This window comes from Lissotriton helveticus, chromosome 4_1 (assembly GCF_964261635.1).
Source record: "Lissotriton helveticus chromosome 4_1, aLisHel1.1, whole genome shotgun sequence".
Taxonomy (NCBI): Eukaryota; Metazoa; Chordata; class Amphibia; order Caudata; family Salamandridae; genus Lissotriton; species Lissotriton helveticus.
Window position 1 is genome coordinate 1,634,688,078 of NC_136063.1, and position 27,889 is coordinate 1,634,715,966.

A 27,889-nucleotide genomic window follows, 5' to 3' on the forward strand; every position below is an offset into this window, starting at 1 on the left:
GCAATCGCTCAGGCAATTGGCATTCATTATGATACCTTGCGATAATGCAAAAAACCAGCAACATCAGTACGTCTGTTTTCAGAAAAGACCACTAGTCCCTTGGCCCAATCATTTCCCCCACACTCTACTGTGTTTGGGGGGGACACGCCCTGGCCTGATAGACCGGTCTTTCTTACTGGGAACACCAATCCTCCCCCAACGCCAAAGTGAAAAGGTGGGGGGAGAAGGGGATTTTCAGCATGCAGCGATGTCACCTTTGTTGACCAATAGGAAGGAAGGAGCGATCCGCTCTCGTGCCTCCAGAGCCCTGCAGGACACCAACAAAATCACAAGAGGGGTGAGGGGAACCTCCCATCCAAGCACCTCAGTGAGCTCCCCCACCACCGCAATCCAGAAGTTTTGAATCATGGGACACAACCAAACCATGTGATAGAAATTGGCTGGAGCATCGCCACAGCGGGAACAGACCGGCTCAGAGAGGAGTCCTACTCGGTGTAGCCGAGGTTTCCTCCCTCCACCCCTGGAACTAAGGAGGTAGGGTTAGTAACCTAGGGATCATTTAGTAGTGAGTCCGGATGAAAGCCGGGTTAATAGATTGTGCCGGCTAAAACATGTCAATGTTTTTTGCAGAGTGGAGGGGTTGGTAACTCATAATACGTTTCCCATACCACCATCCACTGGTCCTGGTGTGACCACTTTTATTCTGGACAGGGTACCCAGTATTAAAATTGTTAGGCGGGACTCCCTGTGGCTAGTTTTTATCACTGTTTCTGCACCTATTTTCACTTGTGATCCACACATTATTTGTCAGTTTTTTATTGTATTGTCTTCCCCCGCCCTATTTCTCTACCTCTAGCGTTGGTTTGCGTGGAGGTGTGTTAGCAGCCCTATGATGAAGCATGACACAGATTACTGTGTGTGAGGGCAGTTTTAACACTCCTGTGTGATTCTCCCACTCCTCTGACTTACAGCATCTTATGCACATAGTCCCTCTTCTAAGTAGTGGTTTCATAGTTGTTGAAGGAGGTCGAAGCAGGTCTTAATCCTCCTACCCCTGTTTTGTATGAGTTAATGGACACAGAGTCATAAAGGAGACCCCCTTTGGGTAAAGTTTTACACACCACGCATCAATTCGCCACAATACTCTTTACTCACCAGTCAGATAAACAAGGAGGAAATGTAATCAGTACAAAACAAAAAACTAAAAATATACACATTTATTCAAGAATTCTTTAAAAGCATAAAAAGCACAATATATATAATATTGTCATCAGATTGTGTGTTCTTTCAATCCCCCCCCCCCCCCCCTTTCCGGAGTCCGGTTCGTTTCATTTTGGTCTCATTTCTGTGCCTGTCCCCTTGCTCAGCGCTCGGTCTTTTTCTGCTCATCCGCCGTCTCTCAGGTTATTCAGTACAGCTTCACTGGCGTGACTTGTTACTGGTCTATTGATTTGCACGTTTTGCCAAAGCGTTGCAGGTCCCCAGGTATTGAATGCTGTGTGATTTCACATACAGGTTACTGAGGGTGGCACAGGTATTTCCAGGATTTCTCTTCCGCCTCTCAGTGTAGACTGCAGGCTTGCTGTTCATCCTTCGGCCTGGTGAGGTTGGTGATTGCCTGGGAGAATGCCCCGTAATAATAGTTTGCTTTTCTTTTCTTGTGTTAGTTCCAGCGTCTGCCTGTGTCTCCCTTTTCAGCTTCAGGCTTGTGATTGCTGGGGCTGTGTTTGGTCACTCGTTGTCTCTTCGCTACTGTTAAATTTTGTAGGGCGAGATTTCAGTTTCAGCGGGTAACATATTGTCTCTTTTTGTCAGATTCAGCTACTTTGCTTCAGACCTTCCCTGTTTCTTTTGTAAGTATGAGTTATCCTCATCTTTCCCTGCCTATCTTGGGCCCTCTTACTCTCTTCATCTCTCGCTTCCTTCCTATGAGCCTCTCTTGCTGAATTTTTATCTGTAGGTGTTTTTCTCTCCTCTGTCTTACTCCCTGTGATCGATCGATCTATCTATCTGTCTGCCTCACAAAACATCCTTCAATGTGATATGGTTCTGTGTATTACCATCAATCGGTCGCAGTGGCACCTCAAACGTCACCAGACACCCCCTCCTCCAAATGGCAGTATAGAAACATATTGCACACGTTACTCATCATGTATTTATTGTATTGCATGCTTACTTTGGTGCAATGAGCATGACACCACTGCATCATTTTCAAACATGTAAATGTTTATTTAAAGCAGTAAATAAAATACAGGCTTAAATTCTTTAGTTGTGCTAAAAGTAAGAGAAAAGTATTTAATTATGTAGTTAAAAAACAGGGCTCTCATAAAACATGTTTTGCTTCAAAAGCACAATCTGGCTATAGAAATCGAGATTGCTGAAGCTGATAGCAAGGTAGTGCTAGCAGTGGGACCTGATTGCAGTCAGAAAGTTTAGCTTTTGTGAATATAGCAGTGCGCACAACACAAAGTGGTTATGTTCAGACATTTTTGAAACTCCTTATGCAATGTAGAATGAACACTTGCCCCTGATTCTATTTAGAATGTTCGGGGTTAAAGTCGGGTTCCAATCTTTTAGGATGGGTACATCAAAAGGAGTTGGGAATCATACTGGACCCAAATAGTGCTGAACAAGTTTTGGTCACAGAAAAGTTTCCGGGGGGGGGGGGGGGGGGAGAGAAGATTTGTGAAGAATTCAAACAGCTTTTCAGAGAGGAACTAGGATGTTTGCACGATTTTCAACATAGGATTAAATTAAAACACAATGCCAAACCTGTGGTGCACAGCCTACGCACTGTGCCTCTTAAATTGAAAGAGCCTCTTGAAGGGGAGCTGCGCAAGTTATGTGACCTGGATATAATTCAACCCATAGACTGTTCCGAGTGGTTGGCTCCGATAGTTCTCGCGGCCAAATCCAATGGTGAAGGAATCCGCCTCTGTCTGGACTTGCGCAGCCTAAATGACTGTATCTGGGTAGAAAGACATCCCTTGCCAATAATAAATGAAATGCTAAGCACCATGGGCCCTGCAAGGTATTTCAGTGTAATAGATCTATCCATGGCATACCACCAGATCGAATTACATCCAGATTCAAGGCCACTCACGGCGTTCATTACGGCTTTCGGAGCATACATGTTCAAAAGGATGCCTTTTGGCCTTGCGTCAGCTGCAGCTATTTTCCAAAGTGCTATGCAGAAGATCCTGGAAGGTGTGGAACGCACTATGTGCTTCCAAGATGACATCTTGGTCTATGGAAAAAATTCAGAGGAACACGATGGTGTATTGAGGCAAGTATTTAAAAGACTCATGGATGCTGGCCTAACAGTTAAAAAGGAAAAGTGCAGAATAAAAGTACAACAAGTTGAATACCTGGGCCATTCGATCTCAGAAGAAGGATTTAGACCCAAGAGCAGTTTGATCCGAGCAGTAAAGGAGGCTCCAAACCAAAGAAACAAAGAAGAGCTCAAGTCTTTTTTAGGGCTTATGGAATATATGTCAAAGTATGTGGACAATTTTGCTGCTAAGTGCGAACCCATGAGAGAGATGTTAAAGAAAAACAAGGAGTTTGTGTGGAATGAGGAACAGGAGGCTGTTGCGAATGCCTTAAAAGAGGATTTAACCAATTCCCCAGCCCTTGGAACATTTGATTCGACTAAGAAAACCATCCTTGCAACTGATGCTTCAAACTATGGATTGGGTGCCACTCTAGTCCAGAAAAATGGAAATGAGGAAAAGGTTATTGCCTACGCGTCCAGGAGCCTCTCTCCACCAGAAAAGAACTATTCGGTAATCGAACAAGAAGCCTTGGCGTGTTTTTGGGCTGTCAGGCATTTTGTTTTTTTTTATGGGGATTGAGGTTCACAATACGGACGGATCACAAGCCCCTCACATTTATATTCTCAGTGAAAGGTCTGGAGAACTGCACCCCGCGCATCAGCAGATGGATTCTAGGACTGGAACATTTCAATTTCAATATTGAACACGTGCCGGGCAAGGAAAATACCATTGCAGATTTTCTCTCAAGATCACCCTTACCAGAGGATGGAGTACCTGAGGAAGCTCTGGACAGTCCAATAATGATGATGGATTTTCCTGCCATCACAGAAAAAGAGTGGGAAGACGGGATGAAGGAGGACAAAGAGCTTAGTGTTTTAATAGAACATGTCAAGAAGGGATGGCCAAACAAGAAGAAAGATGTTGAAGCGGAAGTAGAAGAATTTTGGGAGGTCAGAAATGAATTAAGTGTCATTGAAGGAAAAGTTTACCGGAAAAATAGAGTGATACATCCCAGGGAATTACGGAGGAGGGTCATTGACTTGGCACATGAAGGTCACCTTGGGCGTAGTGCCACCAAGGCAAGAGTAAGAACTAATTTCTGGTTCCCAAAAATGGACGCCATGACGGAAGAAGTTGTAAAAGAGTGTGGGGCATGTGCTAGAAGTGATAAATCAAAAGTGTTACACAAGTCTCCATTGTCTCCAGTAAGTGTCCCGAACAAGCCGTGGAGCAAGTTGGCAATGGACATCATTGGGCCAATGCAGAATCTGGGTGTCCAGAGAAGATTCATGCTAGTTCTGATCGATTATACCTCACACTGGATAAAGCAAAAGTTTGTGCACAACATCTCTACCAAATCAGTGATTCAATTCCTGAAAGAGGTGTTTTGTGAAGAAGGTATACCCTCTACATTAATTACTGACAATGGGGTACAATTTACCACTGAGGAAATGCAGGATTTTCTGGAAATTTCAGGCATAAAGCATGAAACCACAGCTCTCTATTGCCCGAAAGCAAATGGCCTGGTGGAGAGAGCAAATATGGTCATTAAGGAAAATATCCAGCTAGCTACCATCAATCGACATGACGTTGAAAACTCTTTGAGGGAATGTCTGTGGGCTTATCACACATCACCCAATAGAGTAACTGGGGTCTCTCCTTTTGTGTCTTTACATGGGAGGGAACCATGTACTAAGTTTAATCCCAGTTGGTTAAAGGGTGGTGATGTCCGGGAAGTAGATCGGGAGGAGGCAGGAGAGAAGGTCAGACAACATCAAACCAAGTATAAACAGTGGTACGATTAAAAACATGGGGTGAAGGTCCAAAGGTGGGAAGTGGGGGACATGGCGCAAGCCAAAAGAAACACCAAATCGGCAACCATTCTCAGCAAGTTTTACCCTCCTAGTAAGATTGTTAAAGTGTTGAAAAATGTGGTACAGTTTGAAAATGGTCAATGGTGGAGTTTTGACAACATTGTAAAAGTGCAACCATAACCTGCCTCACTAAGTCTCCTGCTGTTTCCCTGCTGGCGTGTCCAGCCTACTAGTCGCCACTCTGTATCTGTTCTAAAGAGTTGTGGTGATGTTGTCCTCATTATAAGGAAGGGAGATGTGTTACAATTAGCCTTGTTGGTACATTCCGTCCACCCCTGCTCCCCGACCCCTGTTGGGTTCTTCCACCCTGAAGCTCCCTGTGGAATGTTGGTGTGTTCTTTAGTGAGGAGAGTGGATGGTCATTAAACAAGTATCCTTCAATTCTCTGCGTCCTGTCATCCTTCAGGATTCCCAACAGTTTGCTTTTACACAAAGACTACTAAACAAGGAGCAATGGCTAAGCTAAGCGGGTTTTAAGCTTTACCTGTTATAATCTGCTAACAATGGGCCATGTATCCAGTTTGAATGTTTAAGTTCTGTTTTACAATCCATGAACAGGTTTCTAATTAAACTGTGGGCAATGCTGATGCGCTGCAGAGGCTGCCTGTAGGAAAATGCCTTTTATTGTATGTCACTCCTGTTTCTTCTGGACTGATGCTTCTGGTTGTTTAGGTCCAGCCTGGGCAGCGCATGCGCTGCTCTGCAAGGCATGCTGTATTCAGGTAGGGACTTCAAGCTCCGCCCCCTCTCTGCCCATACTTTTCATTGACTTGTCATTGCCCACTGTAAACTGTGGCTGCTTATTGGTCAATATCCTTAGTAGCCCCTCCTTAGTTCTGCCTTGTCTCATTTTGTAACAACCCATTACAACACCCCCTGCTACATGTGTTGTTACTCGGTAGGCTCTAATTACAGCCTCCGATCACTATTTTCTCAAATAGCTTTGGACACGCTCCATCTTAACGCTTAAAAAAAAATGTTTTATAACATGGGCGCCGAACGCATTTACAATGCAATAGGTCTTGCATTTGCAAGATTTTAAGCTATTGGCATTGTAAATGACAATGCCTTTTATTTATCTGTCGTAAAATCAACACATACATTAAAGGTATTGTCCTTTACAATGCCAATAGCTCAAACTCTCGTAAATGCGAGACCTATTGCATTGCAAATGCTTGTTACTCTGGTCTTTGCTGGTACCTTACCCCTTTGGCTGCTGGGTCCCCTCTCTTTGTTTAGAAAAGAGTTAATGGACACCCATCACCTGCCACCACCAAACGTTATGTGAGCATGGTTGCAGTAATTCTTCTCTGGGCGCAGAAATGTGGATAGATACCTGCAGCTTGCAGATGGGGGTAGACAAGGCAAGTCAAGGGGTTGGAAGGTGAGTATACTGTCCCTCCCAAAACCAAGGCCTCTTACCACTCAGCACTACCCAAAGTTGTTTCGGGGACAAAAGCTTGCAATGAAAAGGGCTCCAGGGCTCCACGCTTCTCTTCAGGGTTGAATTACAGGCCTGTGTGTTCAGCTAGCGCATCTCACAGTCCCATAACTATAAGGGTCCCATCATCACCTGGGAAAAGGCTAGTGCCAGATCCATAGTCCCAGGGCCCTGGGCTGTTCCAATACTCAGTCCTGCTCAGGAGAGGCACCCTGAGCCTCTGGCCACTTGAGCTGCAGGTTAATGCAAGCGGGGCAGGAGCACAGAGTCCTCAACTCACTCAGTCATGTAAGAGGCCGGGGCGCACCCTTCTCAGGGCCCGATGTCTCTGTGGTCACACAAGCTCCCTCCCCATGACGGTTTCCCAACCGAGACCCCCTCTGGGCAGCACTCAAACAAATCCAGAGCCTCAGGCGAGGGGTCTGCAGGGCACAGAACGGTCGGTGAGGCAGCAGGGGAGGGAAGGCGGAGCATAGCCAGGCCGTTTGTTGTGTGAGGTGCTAGCCATTGGTGCCTCTTCTCTCTTGTCGGGCTGCTGACATCAGCAGATGCAGGTGGCTGTTTAGCGTCGCAAGGGCATCAGGAGAGAGGCGAGTAAGCGACACCCTTAGTGCCCCGTTCTTTTGGAGCGTGGTCTTCTCTGCTCTGGTTGGCCCCAGCCACGGATCAGCCTCTCTCCCAGTCCATGCGGCTTGACACAGCTACAGGCCACATATCGCCACCGCAAGCCACATGTGGCATCCTGTTTCGCCTCCTCAGCTACGTCCCGTGGTGCACGGCATAGGGATCGTAGAGGGGGCTCTCAACTACTGATTTGATGGCGGATAATTGCAGAATTATTGAAGGTCCATGCAGAGCTCTGTTAAGGAACGTCCACAATTTTGGCTTCGCAAGCCATGCCCCCAGTACAAAATGTAAAATTCTCAAGTCAATACTTGCATCAATTCTCAGAATTTCATAGTTTGTGAAACAAGCCAACTTATTAGTCAATTTACATCTTCATTGGCAGCAGGTAAGGCCGTAAATGTACATGATATTAACACCTCCGATTTAATACCACATGGGTGTGATAATCTTTGCCTCTGTGTCCTTTTCAGAAGTAATTTAAAGTAACTTTTTTCTGATAGTTCTAACTGCAGATTCGTCACCTATTGAATTCCCCCAGGCGTCTGACTAGCTCTGAAACTTTTGCTACTATTGTTCCTGTGCACGGATAGGTGGCGCCAGAGTTCTCATTGGGCCTTTAGAAGTGATTGATGCTATACTTCCATCAGTTCCTTTTTCTTGCACCCTGTGATGCAGATCTGGAGCTCCACTCCTGAACCTTTTTCAGTGTTTTACTGCCCTCAAAAATATTTTTGCTGACAGTGAACTAGCCTTGAAGCCCTGCCTCACCGTAAGCAGATGTTTGTCAAGCATCAACACAATCTCCGTTTTTGGTGTCTCAGATCCAAACATGATTCGAAGACATGCAACAAATGCTTCCTGACTGATTTGAAGGCCATCAGGGAGTGAGAGCTGAAGCTTTGTCGCGAACAATGAGTAGCAGGACTAATAACGGTCAAGATTGTGAGCCTGTTTCTGCTCTGATTCAGGTCCCCATCCTCTGGTAAGGCTACAACAAAACCCAAGGACATGTCTCAACACAAGAAATCGAGATGTTGGTCCTCCTGTCGGTCCCATCCACAGAGGGTTTGTGCAATAAGCACTCTAAGGTCCTTAATCTGCACACATCTGATTTCGACCCCATCCTGAAGTGGAGCCTTTTCACCCTGATTTACTGTGACTCCTGAGCAGGTAGGAGCCTTAAAGGAAGAAGTTCCCAAGCTCTGCCAGTATCAGGCCACGCCACCTCTACCTTGCTGAACGGCTGTGTGTCAAGATCAGACCAATGCTGGCCCCTTCCTTAGAGACGCTGGTTTCAGATCCAGAGCAGAGCTCGCCTTTAATCTTGGCTATTGTCTTACTTTGAGATCTCTTCGGCTCAGCCTGTAGTATTGGAAGGTACTGCAGCAGTGACTTGCCTCTGCACTGGCATCTTCAGTGCTCAAAAACCTTGCTTGACTCAAAAGCTAGATATCAAGGAATTTCATGATGCACTACATGGTGGGTGTGATGAGGAAGGGGCTAACAATTTCCCTTCTCTCTGTAGTGATTATGGTTTTAATCTAGACCTCGAGAATCGAAGTAGTCTCGATACCGTGCCAGAAACCAAATTGGATTTCCCTTTAGGCCTCCTTGATCTGTGGAATTATGCAGAGGTCAGAGATTTTGGAACTACAGTTGCATCCTGTATTAAATAAGGATAATATTCTGACTGAAGTTCTGCAACCTTTACTGAAATCTTGACAGACAACTGACATGCTGTGGAGTACCTGAGCCTTGGTTAGTGCTGCTGGTAGGCTGCCCCATATCTAGTTACCACTGACCCACAGTGCGTCTCCCCCATTTTTACTCAGCACACTTTCCCGAAAGTCCTTATGCCAGCAAAGTGAACCTGATTCCCTTTCCTACCAATAAGTGTATATATATCTTAACCCCAGACAGTGCATTACTCAGTGTAAAAATGTGGATGATTGTAACAAGTTCATTAAGAAATAGCTTGTCAAAAGGCTTCCCCATGGCATTTGACTGAGCCTCAGAAGTTAGCTCCACTAGTGTAGGATCCACACAAATCAAAATGCAACAGCCTCTATCCGCTTAGATGGTACAGTTCTTGTTACCCAGAGGACATACAGTTCTTTGGGCCAATCACAAGAAAGTCTTGGGAGTTATTAGCATTCCTTATTCTTTGGCAACACAGCCATCAGCGACAAATCCAGTAGCTTATCCTGGAAGGCCCATGAAGGTCTGACCTTTACCTTTGTGGGGTCCTTGTTAAAATGCCACATTAATGTGATTGTAGCACGATTTGGCTCGGACATAGATAATACCATGTTCTCCATCTGTTACCTCACTCACAAGCAGTTCTGACATTATCCAAGGGTTTGTAGAGCCTCAATATGCATAGGTGGCTATTTTGAGTGCCTGAGGGTTACAATTTTCAGCCAGGTTAAAGATTTCTCTATCTTCTTTATTTTGTGCTCCTTCTAACAAAATCATGGTCCAACCTTCGCTTCGTCTCACCCACACAGGACAGGTAATATACACAAGACATTTTCCAGGTCTGCAAAAGAAAAATTTTCAAATCCTATTTCTTCTTTGATGAGTTTCAATTCACCTCGGTCTTGAGCCTGAGATGAACATTGAGACAAGGCATGTGAAATGGACTGGCATGCTCTTCTTCACAGTCAGAGGGATGTATTGGATTCTGAATCTGTTGTTGTCTTTAAAGCCTGTTCGAGTTTCTGTAACAGACTCTGATCATTTTGTGGGCCCCTCTAATTTATCACCCAACTGTATTGGTCTTTTGGAGGGGTCAGTTAGTTCTACAGTTGTGTCTTTGGATAAGATGGTCAAGATAGAGATGTCTAATAAAGATCATTTTGTATGAGACCATCAGCCATATAAATGGACTGTTTAGTTGTCTGTGTGAACCCAGTGTTTAATGTGTGAGAGATCTCCTCCTCTTCAACGTACTCTGCTCAAACGAAAATAAGCAATATAGCCAGTGGCCACCGTGTGGACTGAAAGTACTGCACCACTTACTTTACTTCAGTAAAAGGCCTAACTGTCAATGGTCCAAAAAGGCACAACTGCTGTGCCAGTTAACCACTCAGGGTCTCCCAAGACACCCCGAGGAGCGCTTCAAATGCAAACCATGGGCAAAAGTGGGAAAATCGCTGCAGCTCTCCAAGCAGTCTTCCATGCATGTGAAAAGGATTTCACAAGATGGCCGCCAGATGAGGAGTTCCGATTGGGAGCTCCCTGGCCAGGGATTTCCTTTTTGGCCCTGGTCCCCTGGAATCTAACCCCCTTGGACCTTTTTTAGCTCACCTGAGGTTTTTATGGACTGCGCCCATTCGGCTCTCCAGTTCCCGCGACCCAGTTCGAGATCTTCCGATGAAACTTGAATAGTGTGCTGACTGCGGAGCCTCGATCAACATGGCTGAGGCCCGGTGGGGCTGTTTAGGCAGCTATAGAGGAGATTGGCTCTGGCTCTCCCCCCTCAGCCATCACCTACCCAGCTGGACGTTGGACATGGTTTGTCCTTGTCTAGCCGCTGTATTCCCCCCCCCCCCTTCCTCCCCACCCCCCGCCCCTTCGGACGAGTTGCCGAGGATCTGCTGGCGGTGGAGCCATTTCAGCGGCTGATGGCCGGTGGGGTATGCCTGGGTGCTTGGGGAGGGATCGGCTGGGGATCTCTCCTCCTGGCCGTCCCTTACCCTCCGGGTTTTACTGCAGTTGCCTTTCCTCTTGCACCGCCTCCCTAGCGACGACAGAGATGCATCACTCTTGCTTCTCCCTGTGGGGGTTCAGCGGCAGTGAGTATTGCGGCGCTGCTGACCAGTGCTCCTAAGCTTGTTTTGCTTCTTGAGTTTTGGGGAGGCGCGCCCTCCTGGTCCCCACTGTTGCCTCCACCTCTCAGGGGATGTTGCCTGAATCTGACTTTCCCGTGTCTTTGCGGCATTCTGAGAGGCGATGCTGCTGCCCCTGGAGCCCCAGGTGTGTGTAGGTCGACGACCTGCTTTGTGATCTGCGGTGTTCTGCCCTCCTCCCACCGTGGTCATGTGGCTGCCTCCCCAATCTGACCCTGCGTGAAGCCTTCGAGTCTGCTGCCTTGTGGTTTTCGTGTTGGATTTTTGTGTGTTCCACCAATTAGGGTTGATGCTGTTGGTTCACATGGCCTGGGTCCTCTATCTTGGCAGTTTAGACCTATCCTCATTGTTGCTGGACTGCTCCTTGTTCGCCTGGGATGTTTATGATTGTTGGTCCCCAGCCGGTTTGTATGTCTTTTACTGTGACTGTTTTGTAAGTACTTTCCCTTTTGGCGGTCTGCCTGACCCGACTATGCATTCTTTAACCCCTTGGTTGCTCATTACGAGCTCAGCTCGTCATGAGCTACGGCGCTCCGGTGCTCATGACGAGCTCAGCTCGTCATGACCTCGCCCGTTCAGTGGAACGCTCGCACGCTGGGCTGATCCCCCTGCTGTGCTGAACGTTCCATGGGAACGGGTGTGACCATGACGAGCTCAGCTCGTCATGAGCACCGGAGCGCCGTAGCTCATGACGAGCTGACCTCGTCATGAGCACTGGGGCGCTGTACGCGCCCCCCCCCCCCAAGCACAGAGGGGGAATGTGCCCACAAGCCAAGGGGTTAACCCTTTTTATAATGCCCCCTACCTTCCATGCCCTATTTGACGTGTGTCATGGCTATGCTATGCGCTAATAACCCATGTTATTGTGTATGCACTGTTTTTCTCTTATGTTATACTTGGCTCCAGTAACTGATGTAATTTTGTAACTTGTAACTGGCTGATCCTCATGTAAAGCGCTCTGATACCTCCGGGTCTAGCCAGCGCTATATGAAACTCTGCAAATAAAAACATTTAAATGTGTGGACCCTCATGTCAATTAACCAGCTGAGTCAGCAGTGCAAGGACCACACAGTTCAATCTCTAGTTGGGAAAGCAGTGACAACCGTTCCTGAAAGACCAAGCCACGTTAGCTATGTGATAAAAGTAAATAGCGGACTGCCGATTCCTTTTTTTCTGTGTTTCTCCGTGAGCCATGGGCTGTAGGATACAGTTTACAACCTGTCCTTAAAAACTCCATTGATTGGCAGTTGTTGGTGTCTCTGGGTCTAGCCTAGCAGTGTTGTTAATGCCTCATCTGGCCTGTTAAGCTTGTTCCCAAAATACACAACATTTAGTGATGAGAACACAAGGCAGTTACACATCACAACTCATTCAAGTTGCTATAGGTTTATATTTCCACACCCCTCACTTGAATCTTTTGACACATGAAAAAGCTCCCCTTTTATAAAAAAACGTGTAATACTCATCAGTGATAATAGCTTTCCTGTAGCCACTGTTGTACTATAATGTCACTTGGTACCCGAACAAAGCAGCATGTTTTCTAGTCCTGGTGCCATTTTTTATTTCATCTGGCCAATAGCCTGCTAGTTACTTCTTTCAGAATTACTTTTAAACAATGTATTCATAATGAATGTGTCTGTTTTTGCAAAAATTATTTAATAAACAATTGGCTTTTTAAAAATCTTTTCATAGGTATACTGCGTCTGGCATCTGGGGTTGTGGATTTGCTGCAGCACTATTTTCCAGAGTCCTTTGATAGGCTTCCACGGGACTGTGGTTTGTTTGATGGTCCAAAATCAACATTCTTGGAGTCCTGCAGTGTTAGTGACCTTGCCATACTTCTACGAGGCAACAAAAGAAGAACGCAACCAATAGAATTTGGAGCTCATCAGGTTGGTAAATTTGATATATCATTAAGGGGTTTGCATCTATCTAATGGTGAGTTATTGACCACATGACCCTAACAATTCACAGTAGCTACTGTTTAGGTAATTGTGAAAGTTCTAATTTCTGCACATCTGGTCCTAATTGAGATTCAGACATTAACAAACTTCTCTAAATTTCTCTCCCTTTACCCCTCCTCTCCCTGTCTTTATATAAATTAACTTTAGCTCCATACTCTAAAGTGATCAATAAATTGGTCAGCAAAGAATAGTAACAAAGTTGATGTGCCTCAAGCAACCCAGTGGCAGAATAGTGATAGTTTGTACTCCTGAGATGTCTAAGGAAACACTGTTTCAGTGCGAGTGATTTCTCTTAGTGATTGTGTAATTAATCTTGGGAGGTGATAATTATCACTAGAAAAATTGCTGTCAGTTCGACTGACTTTTCACTCCAAAAAATATTTGTGGGCAAGGGATGTCCTCTCCTAAAACCATTGGTTTTAACCCCTTCAGTGCTAATGACAAGGGTAACTCGTCATGGAGTTTCCATTGATTTCAATGGAAATTACATGAAGAAGAGCAAATACCCTTAGCATCCAAGTGGTTAAACCATGAAGGGACTGTCATTACTAGATGCTGGTGACGGACACCCACGATGCCTGTCTTGGCTCCAAGCAATGCTCACGTTATGTGACTGCTCTGCGAAGATAAACTGAAAGGCCATGCTCGACCGTTAAGCCAAACTTGAAGGTTGAATGATGTAAAAAAAAAAAGTCCTGATCAAGGTCACAGATGCGCCGGGAAGAAAAAGTTCTGCAAAGAGGGTACTGTACATCGACTTACAGGACCAATCTCCTGGAGTTCAGGTGAGTGATGGGCAAGATCCAATGCAGGGCCCACAATACACCACCAGTGGTGTGATGGCAGCTGGGTGCAGGGTGAAAATCAGGGTCAGGAGCCCAATGCATTTCAACGGGGATTGGTCACTGTAAAAGAGTCCTCAGGCTCTGGCTACACAGCCAATCAGGCTGAACCAGCAGAGGGCTCTGGCCTTGCAATGCTCTGGGATGGGTGGGGGCACCTTTGGTCCTCTTTTCTAAGGCCTGTGCCGACGGGTGCAGGGGTGTCTTAAGGTGTTGGGTTTTTCCTTACCGGAGCAGTCGTGGTGAGGGGCTGCAGGCAATGTCAGGGAGCCCAGGAGGGGTGAAACTACGATGGACTCTAACTCTGGAGGGATGGGGAACCTTGTTGGCACCAGTAGCCCACTTCTTCTCGGGCTGGAGGCAACAGCTGTCAGGTTTAGGTGGTGCCGGAGACCTCAAAGTCTTCTATTTTGGAGATTCTTTAGAACAGGGCGTATTCACAGGAGATCTTGAGTCTTTTTCGGAGGCAGGCAGTCCTCCCAAGTTTCTGCAGTCATAGGTGCAGGACAATTCCACTTTGGCTGCATTTTTGATGAGGGATGCAGACAGGCTGGCAGGGTTGGTACCAGGTCAGCTGCTTCTTCTCTCTTTTCAGCCTTTTGGGCTCTTCTGTTTCCTCTCACTTCTTGGGTCATCAGGATCGACGTCTCTCGTGCCAGGAATTCCCCTAAATACTTATTTAAGGCTGTTAGAGGAGTGTAGGGTAGTGGCCCTTCCTCTGTGAAGTGGGCATAACCCTGAATTCCTAAGGATGCCATCCCAATGATTCCCCTCCTGTGAGGGTAGCCAGATTCGCATTCCAAAGGTGGCAACTTCTTTGAAGCTCGCCAGTCCAAGGAGGCTAATCAGCTGGTCATCCTGTGGGTTGGGGTGTTACACCCTCTTCCTGGACAGTCTTTTGTCCTGGGTCTCCTGAGAGCAAATGCTCTCACCCGAGGAGGTCAGAACAGTGTCTCAGTTGGCAGGCTGGCAGGGTCCAGTCTGCAAGGACACAAGAGAATGCTAGGTTTTCAGGGGGCACCTCTAAGGTGCCCTGTGGGTGCATGTATTGGTAAATCCAACAGTGTGGGTTTTCTAATATGAGATGTTTGATACCAAACGTCCATATTTTCAGTGAAGTCATTGCGTTGCTAGTGGAGCTCGTTTTCACCAAATGGCTTCCTTGGGGGGCGTGTCCAAGATGGCGACCACATAGGACGTGTATCGCGATCACTCCCGCATCGCCACTCTAACGCTTTGCTATTGCACCCCATCCGCTGCTTCTTGCGGGCGGCGGACGAGAGAGAAACCTTGCTACTGCCTGGGGGGGCCATCGGGAGGGCGCCGCAATCCTTAACGCTGAGCGGAGACTACGTGGCTGAGGGGAGCTGCGGCACAGAGAGACGGCACTGTGATCACCTGGAGGGCCGCACCACACAGCAGTTTCTTGCCGGTTGCCGCGTACTGCAGCGGACTGGGAGCAGTACCCGAGCCCTGTGCTGAGACGGTGAGACACTGCAGCATCGTGGTGGCCGCTTCTTAACTCCAGTGTTGGTGTGCTCCCCTGGCGGTTTCCCAGCCAGCGGCTGCAAGATAATCCCCGGCGCGGAAGCGGCCTAGTGTGCAGCCTGACAGCTTGTGTGCAGAGGAGCTGGGGCAGGCCCTGCTGCTGCCAGAGGGGCCATCCGGAGAGCGCCGCAATCCTTAGAGGCGAGCGAAGACCGCGTGTCTGACGGGACTTGCGACCTGCGGCATAGCGAGATGGCACTGGGAGGGCGTGCCGCACACACATCAGTTTCTCACCGGTTGCCGCGTACTGCCGGTGCACGCAGCCTCCTAGGGGCGACATGTGTATCACCCCTGGGCCTGCCAGCTAGCTAGAAGTTCAGGGCAGTGCGACAGAGGCTCCAAAGTGGTGTGGGGGCCTTACTACGGCCTGAGGTGACATCGCGCAGTGTTGTGGCTGCGGCGAGGGCCCACACCTGACCACACACGGAACAGACGGCTGCATGCTCTCCCTGCAGAGGGCTCCTGCGGTGAAGGTACGCAGCTCAGGTGGGAGGCCTGCACGGATTCCGAGCCCCACTGCCCGCGGGCACCATATCCATCGGCCCAGCAGTGCACTCCCCAACTTTTGGGCCTGCCCCGCTGACTGTGGGGTGTCTGGCCCTGTGGCGAGGGGGTCAGCTGTTTCGCCGGTAGAGGTCGGGGCTGGGGGCAGACACCAAATAAGCCCCCATGACAAGTGCACAACTTAGGAAGGAACGCTCCGTGAGGACATGCTGCAGTCCAAGGCCGCACAAGGCCAAGCTGGCCAAGATGTGGAGACGTCTACAGGGCCGCAGGATGGAGCAGACATGCCAGCTACGAAGGCCTTTATGACGTCGCTTTTCTCTGCGCTCAGGGAGGATCTTCAAGAACTCAAGGATCAACTGGTATTGGACCTCCGGTAGGTGTGACACGATGTCTTGGAGATTGGGGACCGGGTGGCGACGCTGGAGGTGCACGAGAATGAGCGTGCTGAAGAAATGGAGATGATGCAACAGGAAATATTGCAACTCAAAGAACAACACATCGAACTCCAGGTGCGGGCGGAGGACCTAGAGAACCGTTCCTGCCGCAATAATATACACATCCGGGGAGTGAAACGGGGCTGAGGAAGGCGACACTGGGGAATTTGTTCAGGCCATCTTTCTTCAAGTGTTGGGCCCGGAGCACACGACTGGGATGCAGATCGACAGGGTTCACCAAGTGGGTACACACCATCGGGGCACGGCCCCAACACCAGATAACCTAGCATTGGTACACAACTTCAGCTGAAAGAACTCATCCTCAGTAAGGCCTGAGGTACACATCCCCTGCAGTTCTGAGGGCATTCCCCACTGTTCTTTCAAGATTTATCCGCTGTCACCTTAATCAAGCAGAGAGAATTTGGGCCGATCACCCAACACCTGAGGGAGAAGGGGAACCCCTCCGCTTACCCCTTTCGTATCATCTTTAAGTATGAGGGCAGATTGCATCAACTGCGATCGTTGCAGGAGGCTGCCAACCTCCTTTGCCTTTCTTCTCCTCCAGACTCGTCTTGTCAGCAATCTGCGTCCGCCACCAGTAGAACCAGATCTGGACGCTGGCATGTAGTGGGCTAATCGTTCCCGCCTCGCAGACCTGATCTGGCAGCGATGGCAAAAGAAAGAGAAGTCCTGGCCTTACTGACCTGCAGCCCTGCTCATTTGTCTCCCGCCTGATGCTGTTGTCTAGCTCGTTTCTGGGATTCTTATCGCAGCTGGGCTGGAGGGCCTCTGCCCCTTGGCTCTTATGGACCTGTGTGGACACACTGTCCCCGAACTGTGTCACTCCGATGAACTTTCGTCACTCCCGCTCTGTTGCGGTAGTTCATCACTTAGTTTTCGTGCTGGCCTTCCTTGGGCTGGTCCTTATTTGCTTGACGTGATTCATGTTCTGTTGATAAGGAGGGTTCTCTCCCCAGTAAGCCTTTTTCTCCTTCGCACTTATTCTTGTCTAGCGATGTCTGCATCCCTCCCCGTCGAGGCCTCTGTTCGTGCCCTGTCCCCACTGCGCCACTCAAGGCCCCATGGTAGCCCCAGTTGGTCCGTCTTTTATAGATGGAAATCAAGGTAGTTAGCTTCAACATCTGGGGTCTTAACAACTCCACTAAACAGAAGGCGGTCCTTTCCTTGCTCGAGCACTCTGGGGGTGATGTTTGTCTGCTTCCGGAAACCCATTTGCTCCATAGTGACACACACCATATGCGCCATAGTCGCTTTCCCTTGCAGTTTTGGTCCTCTGGGAATAGTAAGCGGAGTGGTGTGGCTATCCTGTTCTCCAAACGCTTCAGGGGTTCAGTGGGGTGGCCCGTCGCTGAGATCAAGGAGTGCCTATTAGCGCTGCGCTTCCATATAGGGCCTTCTCTCTTCACTGTAGCATCTATTTACTACCCAAATGATCGACCGGAGAGGTTCCTACTGGATGCTTGCGCTGACGTGCTGCACACGCCCGATCCTATGGTGATGGCGGGGGGCGACCTCAACTTAGTAATGGATGCCGGGCTGGATCGTTCGGGCTCACGGTCCGGGGGTGTAGGAGCTCTATCGGTGGGTGGTGGCGACTGGCTGCGCGGCTCAGGGATTTTAGAGACGCCTGGCGCGGCTTGCACCCTGACAAGTGGGACTTTTCTTATTATTCAGCGGCTCATAATACCTATGCCCGCCTTGATCACTTCCTTGTTACCCCAGCCGCTTGGACTTGCATCACAGACTCCACGATTGAGGCCCGCTCCCTGTCTGATCACGCACACATTATTTTGACCATGAGCTTTGCCCTAGTGCGGTCTTCTCCCACTTCACACTGGCATTTGCGAGACACACCCGCAAAAAATTGGGACCCCCTCTAAGGCTTACTTTGGGCCAGGGAAAAGAGAGGACAATATAAACAAAATATAAAGATTCCCCTATGGCCTTATACTTACATATGTGACATAGTTCAGATTATACTTTTATATTAATGAAATCCCATTGGACACACAAATTACATAAAACCTATTTTTCGTTAGTTTCTTTTATTCATTTACTTCTTTGCACATGAGTTGCTTTCATTTTTTACTTTTTTACTTTTTTGTCAAGCATTTTCATTATATACATTTAATAAAAACTATACAAAATACAAATATCAAAAAGGTTTAGACAATATTTAAAGAATTTTTTTTTTAAAGAAAAACCCTGTAATCCACACATACAAAAACAATCACTCTCTATTCATACATACTTGATACCGTTATCCACACAACACACATTCAACCAGACATATTCTGTGTTTGAGGTAGTCCAGATGGCTTAGAGGACTGAGTACGCCAGGTCTACGCGTTTCGGTGGGTTGACACCACCTTCCTCAGGACCAACAGATTTTCTCCCTTTAACTCTTGTGGGGACAGGGTTTCTGTAATAATAAATATACATAAATCTATCTTGTGGTCAAAAATTGGGATTCACCATCACTTAATAGTACTTATGTGCACAATAGTCTATGTTTGCACCTGCGCACACTATCCGCTCAACAACGCCCTTCAAACAAGAGACAGGCACTGAAAATAGATTACATTTATTTTAACATGTTGAAGAAATTCATTTAAAATTTACTAATGATCATATACGCGTGATTACAAGTATACGAGCAGAGCATTAAAGAAAGAGATTTCTAATTGTCATCCATATGAGATGAACTCTACTAGGCTTTTTAATGAATCACAAAGATAGACCACCATTAGAGATGTTACCTATGATATCTCAGGAGAGATGTTAGTCAGGAATACAGATGTCGCTTGAAAGCTTCAATACGGTCAATAGGTGGGAGATAGATTAATTCCTAAAAAAACATATTATGTGGTTTCAGGGAATTGAATAATGTTTATTAAATACTCACACTCTCTTTCATAGTCATATTGACCTAAATAGATTACCTGATATCAGAAAACGTCAGAGGTATCAATTGGGGGTCTGCTTCTTTCTACGATTTCTTTGTGTTAAATAGTATAAAAACGAGATTCTTTTTCACCTAAGGTAGAATGCAAGCACATACTTCAGAGATCAAGTCCTAAGTGTAGAGCCATTTGTGTACTGTCATGATACTTTCCCCAACATACTAACCTTATTGAAAGTTCATTGGGGGTCAGAAGGGGTTGTAGAGGCGTTATCGTGTTAGTAAATTAATGTTCTGGGTCCTCGCCGCAAGGCTGTAGGGTTTAATTAAGAAAGTCAGGCCTCTGTGGTGATTATATACATAGTTCGTTTATACCACCTATGTACTAGTATACGAACCTTTCTCAATGAGGCCGCCTTCCTTTAAACTTTTTCCTTTTTTTCTCCCTTTTGTACCCGTCTTATTCTTCTGGTTTGTCAACTGGGGAGGTAAAGTAATGTGATAGATTTTAGGGAATATATGTCAATATATGTCAATAATTCACTAGTTAAGTGTCCCTAAGAACAGAGACTATACAGTTAAGATGGCGCTGTAGGTTCTGTCTTTACATTAACGTCCTCCACGGGATAAGAGTACAGACTAGGTTGCATTAGAGACCCACTATTTAACATTAAAGGATTTTCTATTTACATATCGCCGAGTTTAAGACCCATAGGATCTCACACACTAATCACTAGTCCACTTATACTCCGATTAACAGCTCCCCGTCTAATTCAGTCTCACAGTGAGTACTTACTTTAAAGTCCTTTTAATCTTGCTTTCACGAGTCGTCATGCTCCGCTACGTACTGCAACACCTGGAGTTATGGTGTTGCAAATTATATTTTATATATAATTTGCGAGACACACTGCTCCGGTCCCCGGCCGCGGTGGACGACATCGGGCGTTGCCTGACCGACTACTTAGCAACTAACGACGTGGGATCTACGCTGCTATCCTCGGTGTGGGAAGCGCTTAAACTGGTGGCGTGAGGAGCCCTCATTGCCAAAGCGGCCTACGAGAGCATGATCAGACAGTCCAAGCGCTCGGAACTCGAAGCAACTGTTAGGGAATTGGAAGCTATTCACAAACGCACTGGTGCTCCCAGAATCTGGCGGCAGTTGGGAAAAGAGCGACCTCAGCTTCGACGTCTATATCTCGATCAGGCTGAACATGCTGTGTTCCGACTGATGCACAAATACTATGCGGGCTCTAATTAAGGAGGCCGAATGCTGGCTCACTGCCTGCGCAGTCAGCGAGAGGCGCAGGCGATACGGGCGCGGGCGGATCGGCGATTACGGACGATGCCGGCATACTGGCTGCCTTCTGCTCTTTTTACCACACTCTCTATACTGCAGACTCTTCCATAGGGACCGATCCCAATGAGTATCTTCAGGGTGCAGCGGTAAGCCCTCTTCCGGACGGCGAGGCCGAGGCCCTGTACGCCCCTATTTGTATTAAAGAGGTGATCTCTGCTATAGCCCGGCTGAAGGTCCTGAAGGCCCCATGCCCTGATGGCCTTAGCGCTCTTTTTTATAAAACTTTTTGCGTCAAACTCGCCCCACTACTCACTCATTTGTTTAACTCCTTCGCTGATACGAGGTCCCTTGCAGCCTCTATGTTACAGGCTTCTATTTCGGTCATCCCCAATCTGGCGAAAGACCCGGAGCTTTGTAGTTCCTACCGTCCGTTCTCCCTGCTGAACGTCGACACAAAGTTGTTCTCTAGCATTTTGGCGTAGAGGCTGAACTCTCGAATGCCAGGTTTGGTTGACCCGGATCACTCGGGCTTCATTCCAGGGCAGCAATGTGGGGACAATACCAAATGTATTTGCCACTTAATTGACAAGGTTCAACGGTCCAAAGAAGATGCCCTACTGCTAGCGGTCGATGCCGAAAAGGCTTTCGAACGTGTGCACTGGACATACCTATTCGCTACTCTCGGGCGTTTTGGGTTGGGGCCCAGGTTTCGGAAGGTGGTAGCAAGCATCTATAGTGCTCCAATAGCAGCTGTTAGGGTCAATGACTTGCTCTCGGATGGCTTTGTGGTGGGGAGGGGGACGAGGCAGGGTTGTCCCCTCTCCCCTTTGCTTTTCGCCCTTTATATGGAACCCCTTGCTCAACGGCTTCGGGACAACCCCTTGGTGCAAGGTATCCCGTTCGGGTTAGATCACCATCTCATTAGCCTCTACGCGGATGGCGTCATTTGGCTCATCCCTTGACCTCGCTGCCAGCTATTGCTGATGATCTACAAACTTTCAGCCAGGTCTCTGGTTTTAAAATAAATACGCAGTAGTATCAAGTACTTAACCTTACCGCTGGCCAGCATACGGTCGATGCTCTACGGGCCCGCTTCGCCTTTGATTGGGTGTCGGATGGTATTACATATCTTGGATTGGTCCTCCACAAAAGTCTTGCTAAAACATCGGACGTGAACTACACAACCCTTTTATCTTGCATCCGTGCAGACTTGGCTCGCTGGCGACGCCTGCCTTTGACTTGGTTTGGGAGGTTGTCTGCTGTTAAAAAGAATGTATTACCGCGTATCTTTTCCAAACACTCCCCTTGGAGCCCCCGCCTCATTTGTTGCGCCATATTCAGACCGCGATCGAGCGATATGTTTGGGGTCTGATTTCGCCTCGGCTGCAAAAGACTCTGCTACAACGCCTCAAGAAGGAGGGTAGCGTCGCCTTCCCTAACATCACCCGCTATTTCCAAGCTTCACTTTTATGATACCTTGTAGATGGAATTGTCCTATGACGGAAAAATACTGGGTCTTCATGGACCAGACGGCTATGGAGATCTGCTCGCGCCTGGGGACTCTATTCCACGCCAGTCACTCGCCCACATTGCTTGCTTATCTGGGATAGGGCCTCTCAGCAGGCTAATTTGACTACATTTCCCCCGCCTCTGACCCCGATTTCCTCCTTCCCACCTGGGATGGACAATAAAATCGCTGCGCGCTGGTTGGAGGGTGGTTGCAAGCGCTTAGGTCATCTATTTAACATCCAGGGTCTCATCCCCTTTAAGGAGCTGCAGGATCTATTTGTACATTCCCAAATGACGCACTGGATCTCCGGGGCCTCAACACGCCCCATGGCACATGACCGATGAGGCCGTTCGAGAAATGGCTCATTGGTAAAAAGGATGATCAGAAACTCATTTCTGAAATATACTCCTTTCTCACATTGGGCGTCCCAAAAGTCCGTACAGCAGGGCAGAAACGATGAGAGGCAGAACTGGGGCGCACACTGTCTGACAAGGAATGGGAAGATGTCTTTTACAGGTCTCATCACACAGCACATTCCATGGGTCATGCCGAAACGGCTTTTATAATTGCGTCCTATTGGTACTATAACCCAGCCCGCCTAGCTAAGTGGCACTCTCGATGCGACGGCCTTGTTGGCGGGGATGTGGTAGTCCTGGTACCCTCCTCCAACTGTTATGGCACTGCCCAATGCTAACGCGTTATTGGGAGAGAATATTGGATTTATTTATTTGAATTATTTACAGAGTTTTATATAGCGCTGGTTAGACCCGGAGGTATCGGAGCGCTTTACATGAGGATCAGCGAGTTACAAGTTACAAAATTACATCAGTTACTGGAGCCAAGTATAACATAGGAGAAAAACAGTGAAAACACAATAACATAGGTTATCAGCGCATAGCATAGCCATGACACACGTCAAATGGGGCATGGAAGGTAGGGGGGAATGATAAAAAAGGGTTAAAGAATGCATAGTCAGTTCAGGCAGACCGGCAAGAGGGAAAGTACTTACAAAACAGTCACAGTAAAAAACATACAAACCGGCTGGGGACCAACAATCATAAACATCCATTGAATCAGTGATAGTATAAGATGGGAGGGGAGTAGGAGACCAGAGGGGGGAGGGTAGGGGGGCGACACATGACTTGAGGAAAAGAACAGACAGGCGAACAAGGAGCAGTCCAGCAGCAATAAGGATAGGTCGAAACCGCCAAGATGGAGGACCCAGGCCATGTGAACAAACACCATCAACCCGAAATGGCGGAACACATAAAAATCCAACACGAAAACCACAAGGCAGCAGACTCAAAGGCTTCACGCAGGGTCAGATGGGGGAGGCAGCCACATGATTGATAAGGCTTTCAACACCTCCATTCCCAGGCTACCGGCTTATACTCTCTAAGGCCTACCCAATGCACTGACCTTCCCCCTGCGCTCTACTAGAGGGAGACAGATGGCGCTTGCTTTGAATGCTGCACACCGAGTGATTCTGGTAGGGTGGAAATCAGACAGGGTCCCGGAGTACACCCAATGGCTGCACCAACCCTGGTATCTTTTAGTGATGGAGAGACTTTCAATGGCTGCTTTGGGGAACTGCGCAGACTATGCCAACATTTGGGCCCCCTTCATAGCCATCCTCTCCACTGAATTCCGTGAGCTGACCTGCCCTATTTATCTCCAAATCCTGAAATTGATACCCGAGGACACTGCTACCGCCCAATAAGGTTGCTTCCCCCTGGACTTCCAAAACCCCATAGACTACTGTAGTCCCACGACACACACTGCCTAGAGGCTGCATTCACCTTTTCTTTGTTCTGCTCACTGGGGAGGGAGGGAGGGGGTGGGACGGGGTGTTGACTTTTTCCTTTTGTTTTCTTTGTCCTTAGTTAAAAGCAGAACCACTCTTAAACCACTATCGGTTACAGGCTGTTGGCTTACTACTGCTCACAAACTCATGGCACGCTGGACTTTGACTGCCCATTTGTAGGGGGAGCGGTCTGCCGCCCTGCCTTTTCTTCTACACAAGGCCACCCATCTCTGGGGTGTAGGCGACATGCTGTGTTAATTATCAGTCGGATTGCGCCTCTATTTCCTTGTCTTGCCGTCATGATCGGACCCGATGTTAGCCGGCCCGCTGGGTTGTAGGCGACGTTGCCCTGTTTTGCCCTGCCTTGTGTTCTGCCAATCAAATTGATTTAATACTAAAATGGCTTCCCTGGTCACTTGTACTGGCAGTTATAGGACTGACCAGAACAGGGGTATATCTGCTTATGCAGGTATGCCCTCACATGATATATTCAGCAACTGCCTTAGGGCTGTTGGGCCTGCTGTAAGGGTGACTTAGAAATATTACATGCAGTGGTAGGGAACATGGCATACAGGGATGTGACATGTCGTGTTTCCCTTTTGTCTGCACTAAGACAAGCAGCCTGCAGTGGCAGTCTTGCAGCTGCTTGGTGAGGGTCTCTTAGGGTGGCACAATTCGTGCTGTAGACCTTAGGTACCCGTTATAGTACCTCAGGGCCTAGTTACCAGGATACCATTTACCAGTGACTTACAGAAGGTGGTAAAAGTTTTTCCAATTGAACCGTTTTGGTAAAGAGCTCTGGCACTAGGGACCTGGTTAACAGAAACCCAGTACACTTTCAGTGGAAATCACATCATGTACCAGGCAAAAAGTGGGGGTGACAATGTAAAAAGGGGGCACTTTCCTACACTCCGCTACATCGGAAAAAAAACATAAGTCTAAATATGGCTCTCCTCCTTCGCATCACTCAGTGTCGCGCGATGTCCCTATTCTGACCTTGCTTCCTATGCTTGCTGATCTTCCCGGGCTATTAATGACCGCAAAACGGATTCATGAGCTGAGATTGGATATGGGCTCGATATTTGGTACCCATTTGAATCCCTCTAGTATGCCTTCAGGCCCTAAGGATTCGAGGTGGCCCCCAGTCTAATCATTGCCAGCTAATCGGTTCTCGATGTTGACTATGCGGCTTGATTCAAGGCAGGCCTCTTCTTCGCGCCCAGCTCTGCGGACTCCAGCCATGGTGCAATGTCTGATGCTGCCTTAATTGCCACAACTTTATGCCACCAGTCTAAACCTTGATACTGGCATTAACATCACCGACATTGTAAGCAGAGACAGTAGCTTTGTTGGACCCTAAGACTCATCGGCAGCCCTCTCCAAGATTGCCTTTACTCTCATTTGGACCATGAAACGTCCCAGCAATATGATGACAACAACCAGATGACCCTTATGATGATGACAATCTCTTCTAGGACTTGCTCGATGCCAGTGTCCTGGATACCTGTCCAGACATTGGCCTTTCCTCCTCTAATACTCCAGTGGTAACAGAGGAGTCTGCCCCCTTTACCACAGCAATTGGGAGAGCAACAGACATTTTAGACCATAACTTACCCAATACAGAAGTCAAAACAAATGCCCTGGTGTAGGTCAAAAACCTCTTGTACCCTTTAATGAGGCACCTTCTGATGTGCTGGTGGGCAGCTGGGCAAAACCAGTGCCCTCCCCCTCGCCCCAGTCAACAGGTAGGTAGCAAGGCAGCATAGGCCTGCTCCTTAGACCCAGATTTCACTTGCAACATCTGACTCCGGAAAGCCTGCCACAAGCAAAATTAGAGAATCTAAACGCATGGAAATATTTGGCGAACAAATGTTTTACTCGTTCAGTCAGTCAACCATAGATGCCTCATGCGAAGGTACTCGCATGCTTTGTGGGATGGAGTGGCAGACATCTTGCCGGCTATTGTTGAGAACATTTGCCAACCCTACAAACTCTTGTACAGGATGTTCAAGACATGGCATATACCCCGATCTAGACACAGTTGACAGCAGGGTGAGTGTTGTGTTTAGGTGCTACACTTGGATTTGCTCCTTTGGCTACTCAGATGATGTTCAGCAAGGTTTGAAAGACATGCCCTTTGATGGTCTCAGGTTCTTTGGAGCAAAGGTGGACTCTGCCTTGGAGAGATTTAAAGAGAGCAAGGCCACTGCCCACTCTCTAGGCCTAGCTACATCCATTCTGCAGTTCCCCCAGAAACATAACCCTTCAGAGGCTTTGGGAGTGGATACTAGCACAGACAGTGCCAGAATAAGCTCCTGCAACAATTGTCCTCTCAGGTAGAGGCAGGAGGATCAAGCTGACATGGTTCAGGCCCCCAGGGGCAACAATATACCTAATCACCAGGACCCCTCTCACCCACTCCACAGCTGCCGAAAAGGTACTTTAGGTCATCTTTGGCAGTGCAGTGCAGTGCAGGCCACATCACCTTTCACCTCCCCAGGTGAAGGAGCATCATATCCGACCAATGGGTGCTCGAAATTCTGGAAGCCGGTTACTCTTTTCTTCCTGAGACCACACACACCCCGCACCCCCACCGCCCCCAACCAGATATGCTACATGCACCAATACACCAACTACAGGATCATCTGACCATACTCCGAGATGTTTGGGCTCTCTTGGCCAAGGGAGACATACAGAGGGTGCTGGCATCAAAATGTGGGGCTGGTTGCTACTCCAGTAATTGCCTGGTGCTGAAGAAGGACGGAGGGCCATGTTCCAGGAGGAAAAGTTTAGGATGCTCACCCTGTCCCAAGTTTTATCTGCCCTGGATCCAGGAGACTGGTTGTTGGCATTGGATTTGCAGGATGCTTATTTTCAGATTCCCATTCTGCAATTCCATGGAGGTTACCTGCAATTTCAGGTGGGCCAGGAGTACATTTTGTTCTCAGTGCTCCCCTTTGGATTCACTGCTGCAGCTTGGGTATTCATGAAGGTGATGGTGGTGGTTGCAGCTCATCTGCTGAGGTTGTGAATACCAGTCTACCCCCTACCTCGACGACTGGCTACTGAAGGCGGACTCGCCTCAATCAGTCTTCAACTACCTCCAGACAATGGGCAGTATGTTATCATTGTTGGGTTTTTCCATCAACATGCTGAAAATACACCTGACTCCTTCGCAAATGCTCCCCTTCATCAGTCCTTAAGACAATGCTTTTCCAGGCCTTTCCTGCACCTCAACATGTCCAGGGCATTTGGGATATGATCTCTATTTAAACCCTTGACCTGGGTATTGGTAAAAGATGCTCTGAGGTTTCTTGTCCTCTTGGTCTCCTGTATCCTCCTTGTGTACCACCCCAGGTGGCACATGCAGGCTTTGCAGTGGGATCTGAACTCCCAGTGGGTTCCGCACCAAGCAAACCTATCAGACTCTAACCAGGTGTCAGTGGAGGCCGTGAACAACCTGCAGTGATGGCTGCTCGGCTGCAATTGGACATGTTGCAGATCCATCTCCCTGACCCACCCAGAGCTAACGAGTCAGGACGAATGCATAATTGCTGAGTTGGGGAGGTCCTCTGGTAGATGTGCAGATCAGGGACTCTGGTCTATAGAGGGATCATAATTTGGTACTCACATACCTGATGTGCATTCATTTTGACCCCATTCACAGCTACACTGTTTGCTCACCATAACACCTGTTTTCCTCATTGCTATAGTAAATGAAATCCAGGCCTTGTACTTCTAGCTGCCATGCACATCCTTCTTTAAGCATAATCTGGTCCTCTGAACAAAAGTGGCATTCTGGCCAAGAGTAGTTATGTCCTTCCACAAAAGGCAATTTATCACACTGTCAGATTTCTATGTCCCTCCTCACCCATCCAAGGAGGAGGAATGGTTCCATCGGTTAAACCCTAAGAGTGCCTTCTGGTTTTTATTGATCAGACAAGAAACTATTGATTGAGTGACCAACTTGTTTTGGGCTTCTCTGGAACAAA

At 47.9% G+C, this 27,889-nt stretch overlaps 1 protein-coding gene across 2 annotated transcripts in view; it reads left to right on the plus strand.

The window, feature by feature from the left end:
• TRANK1 (tetratricopeptide repeat and ankyrin repeat containing 1) overlaps nt 1-27,889 on the plus strand; it is a 1,265,441-nt gene that overhangs the window by 884,991 nt on the left and 352,561 nt on the right. For both annotated transcript variants that reach the window (XM_078688288.1, XM_078688286.1), the window contains one exon: nt 12,761-12,960. In XM_078688288.1, coding sequence (XP_078544414.1) covers nt 12,761-12,960 — 200 coding nt within the window. The remainder of the gene's footprint in view (nt 1-12,760; nt 12,961-27,889) is intronic.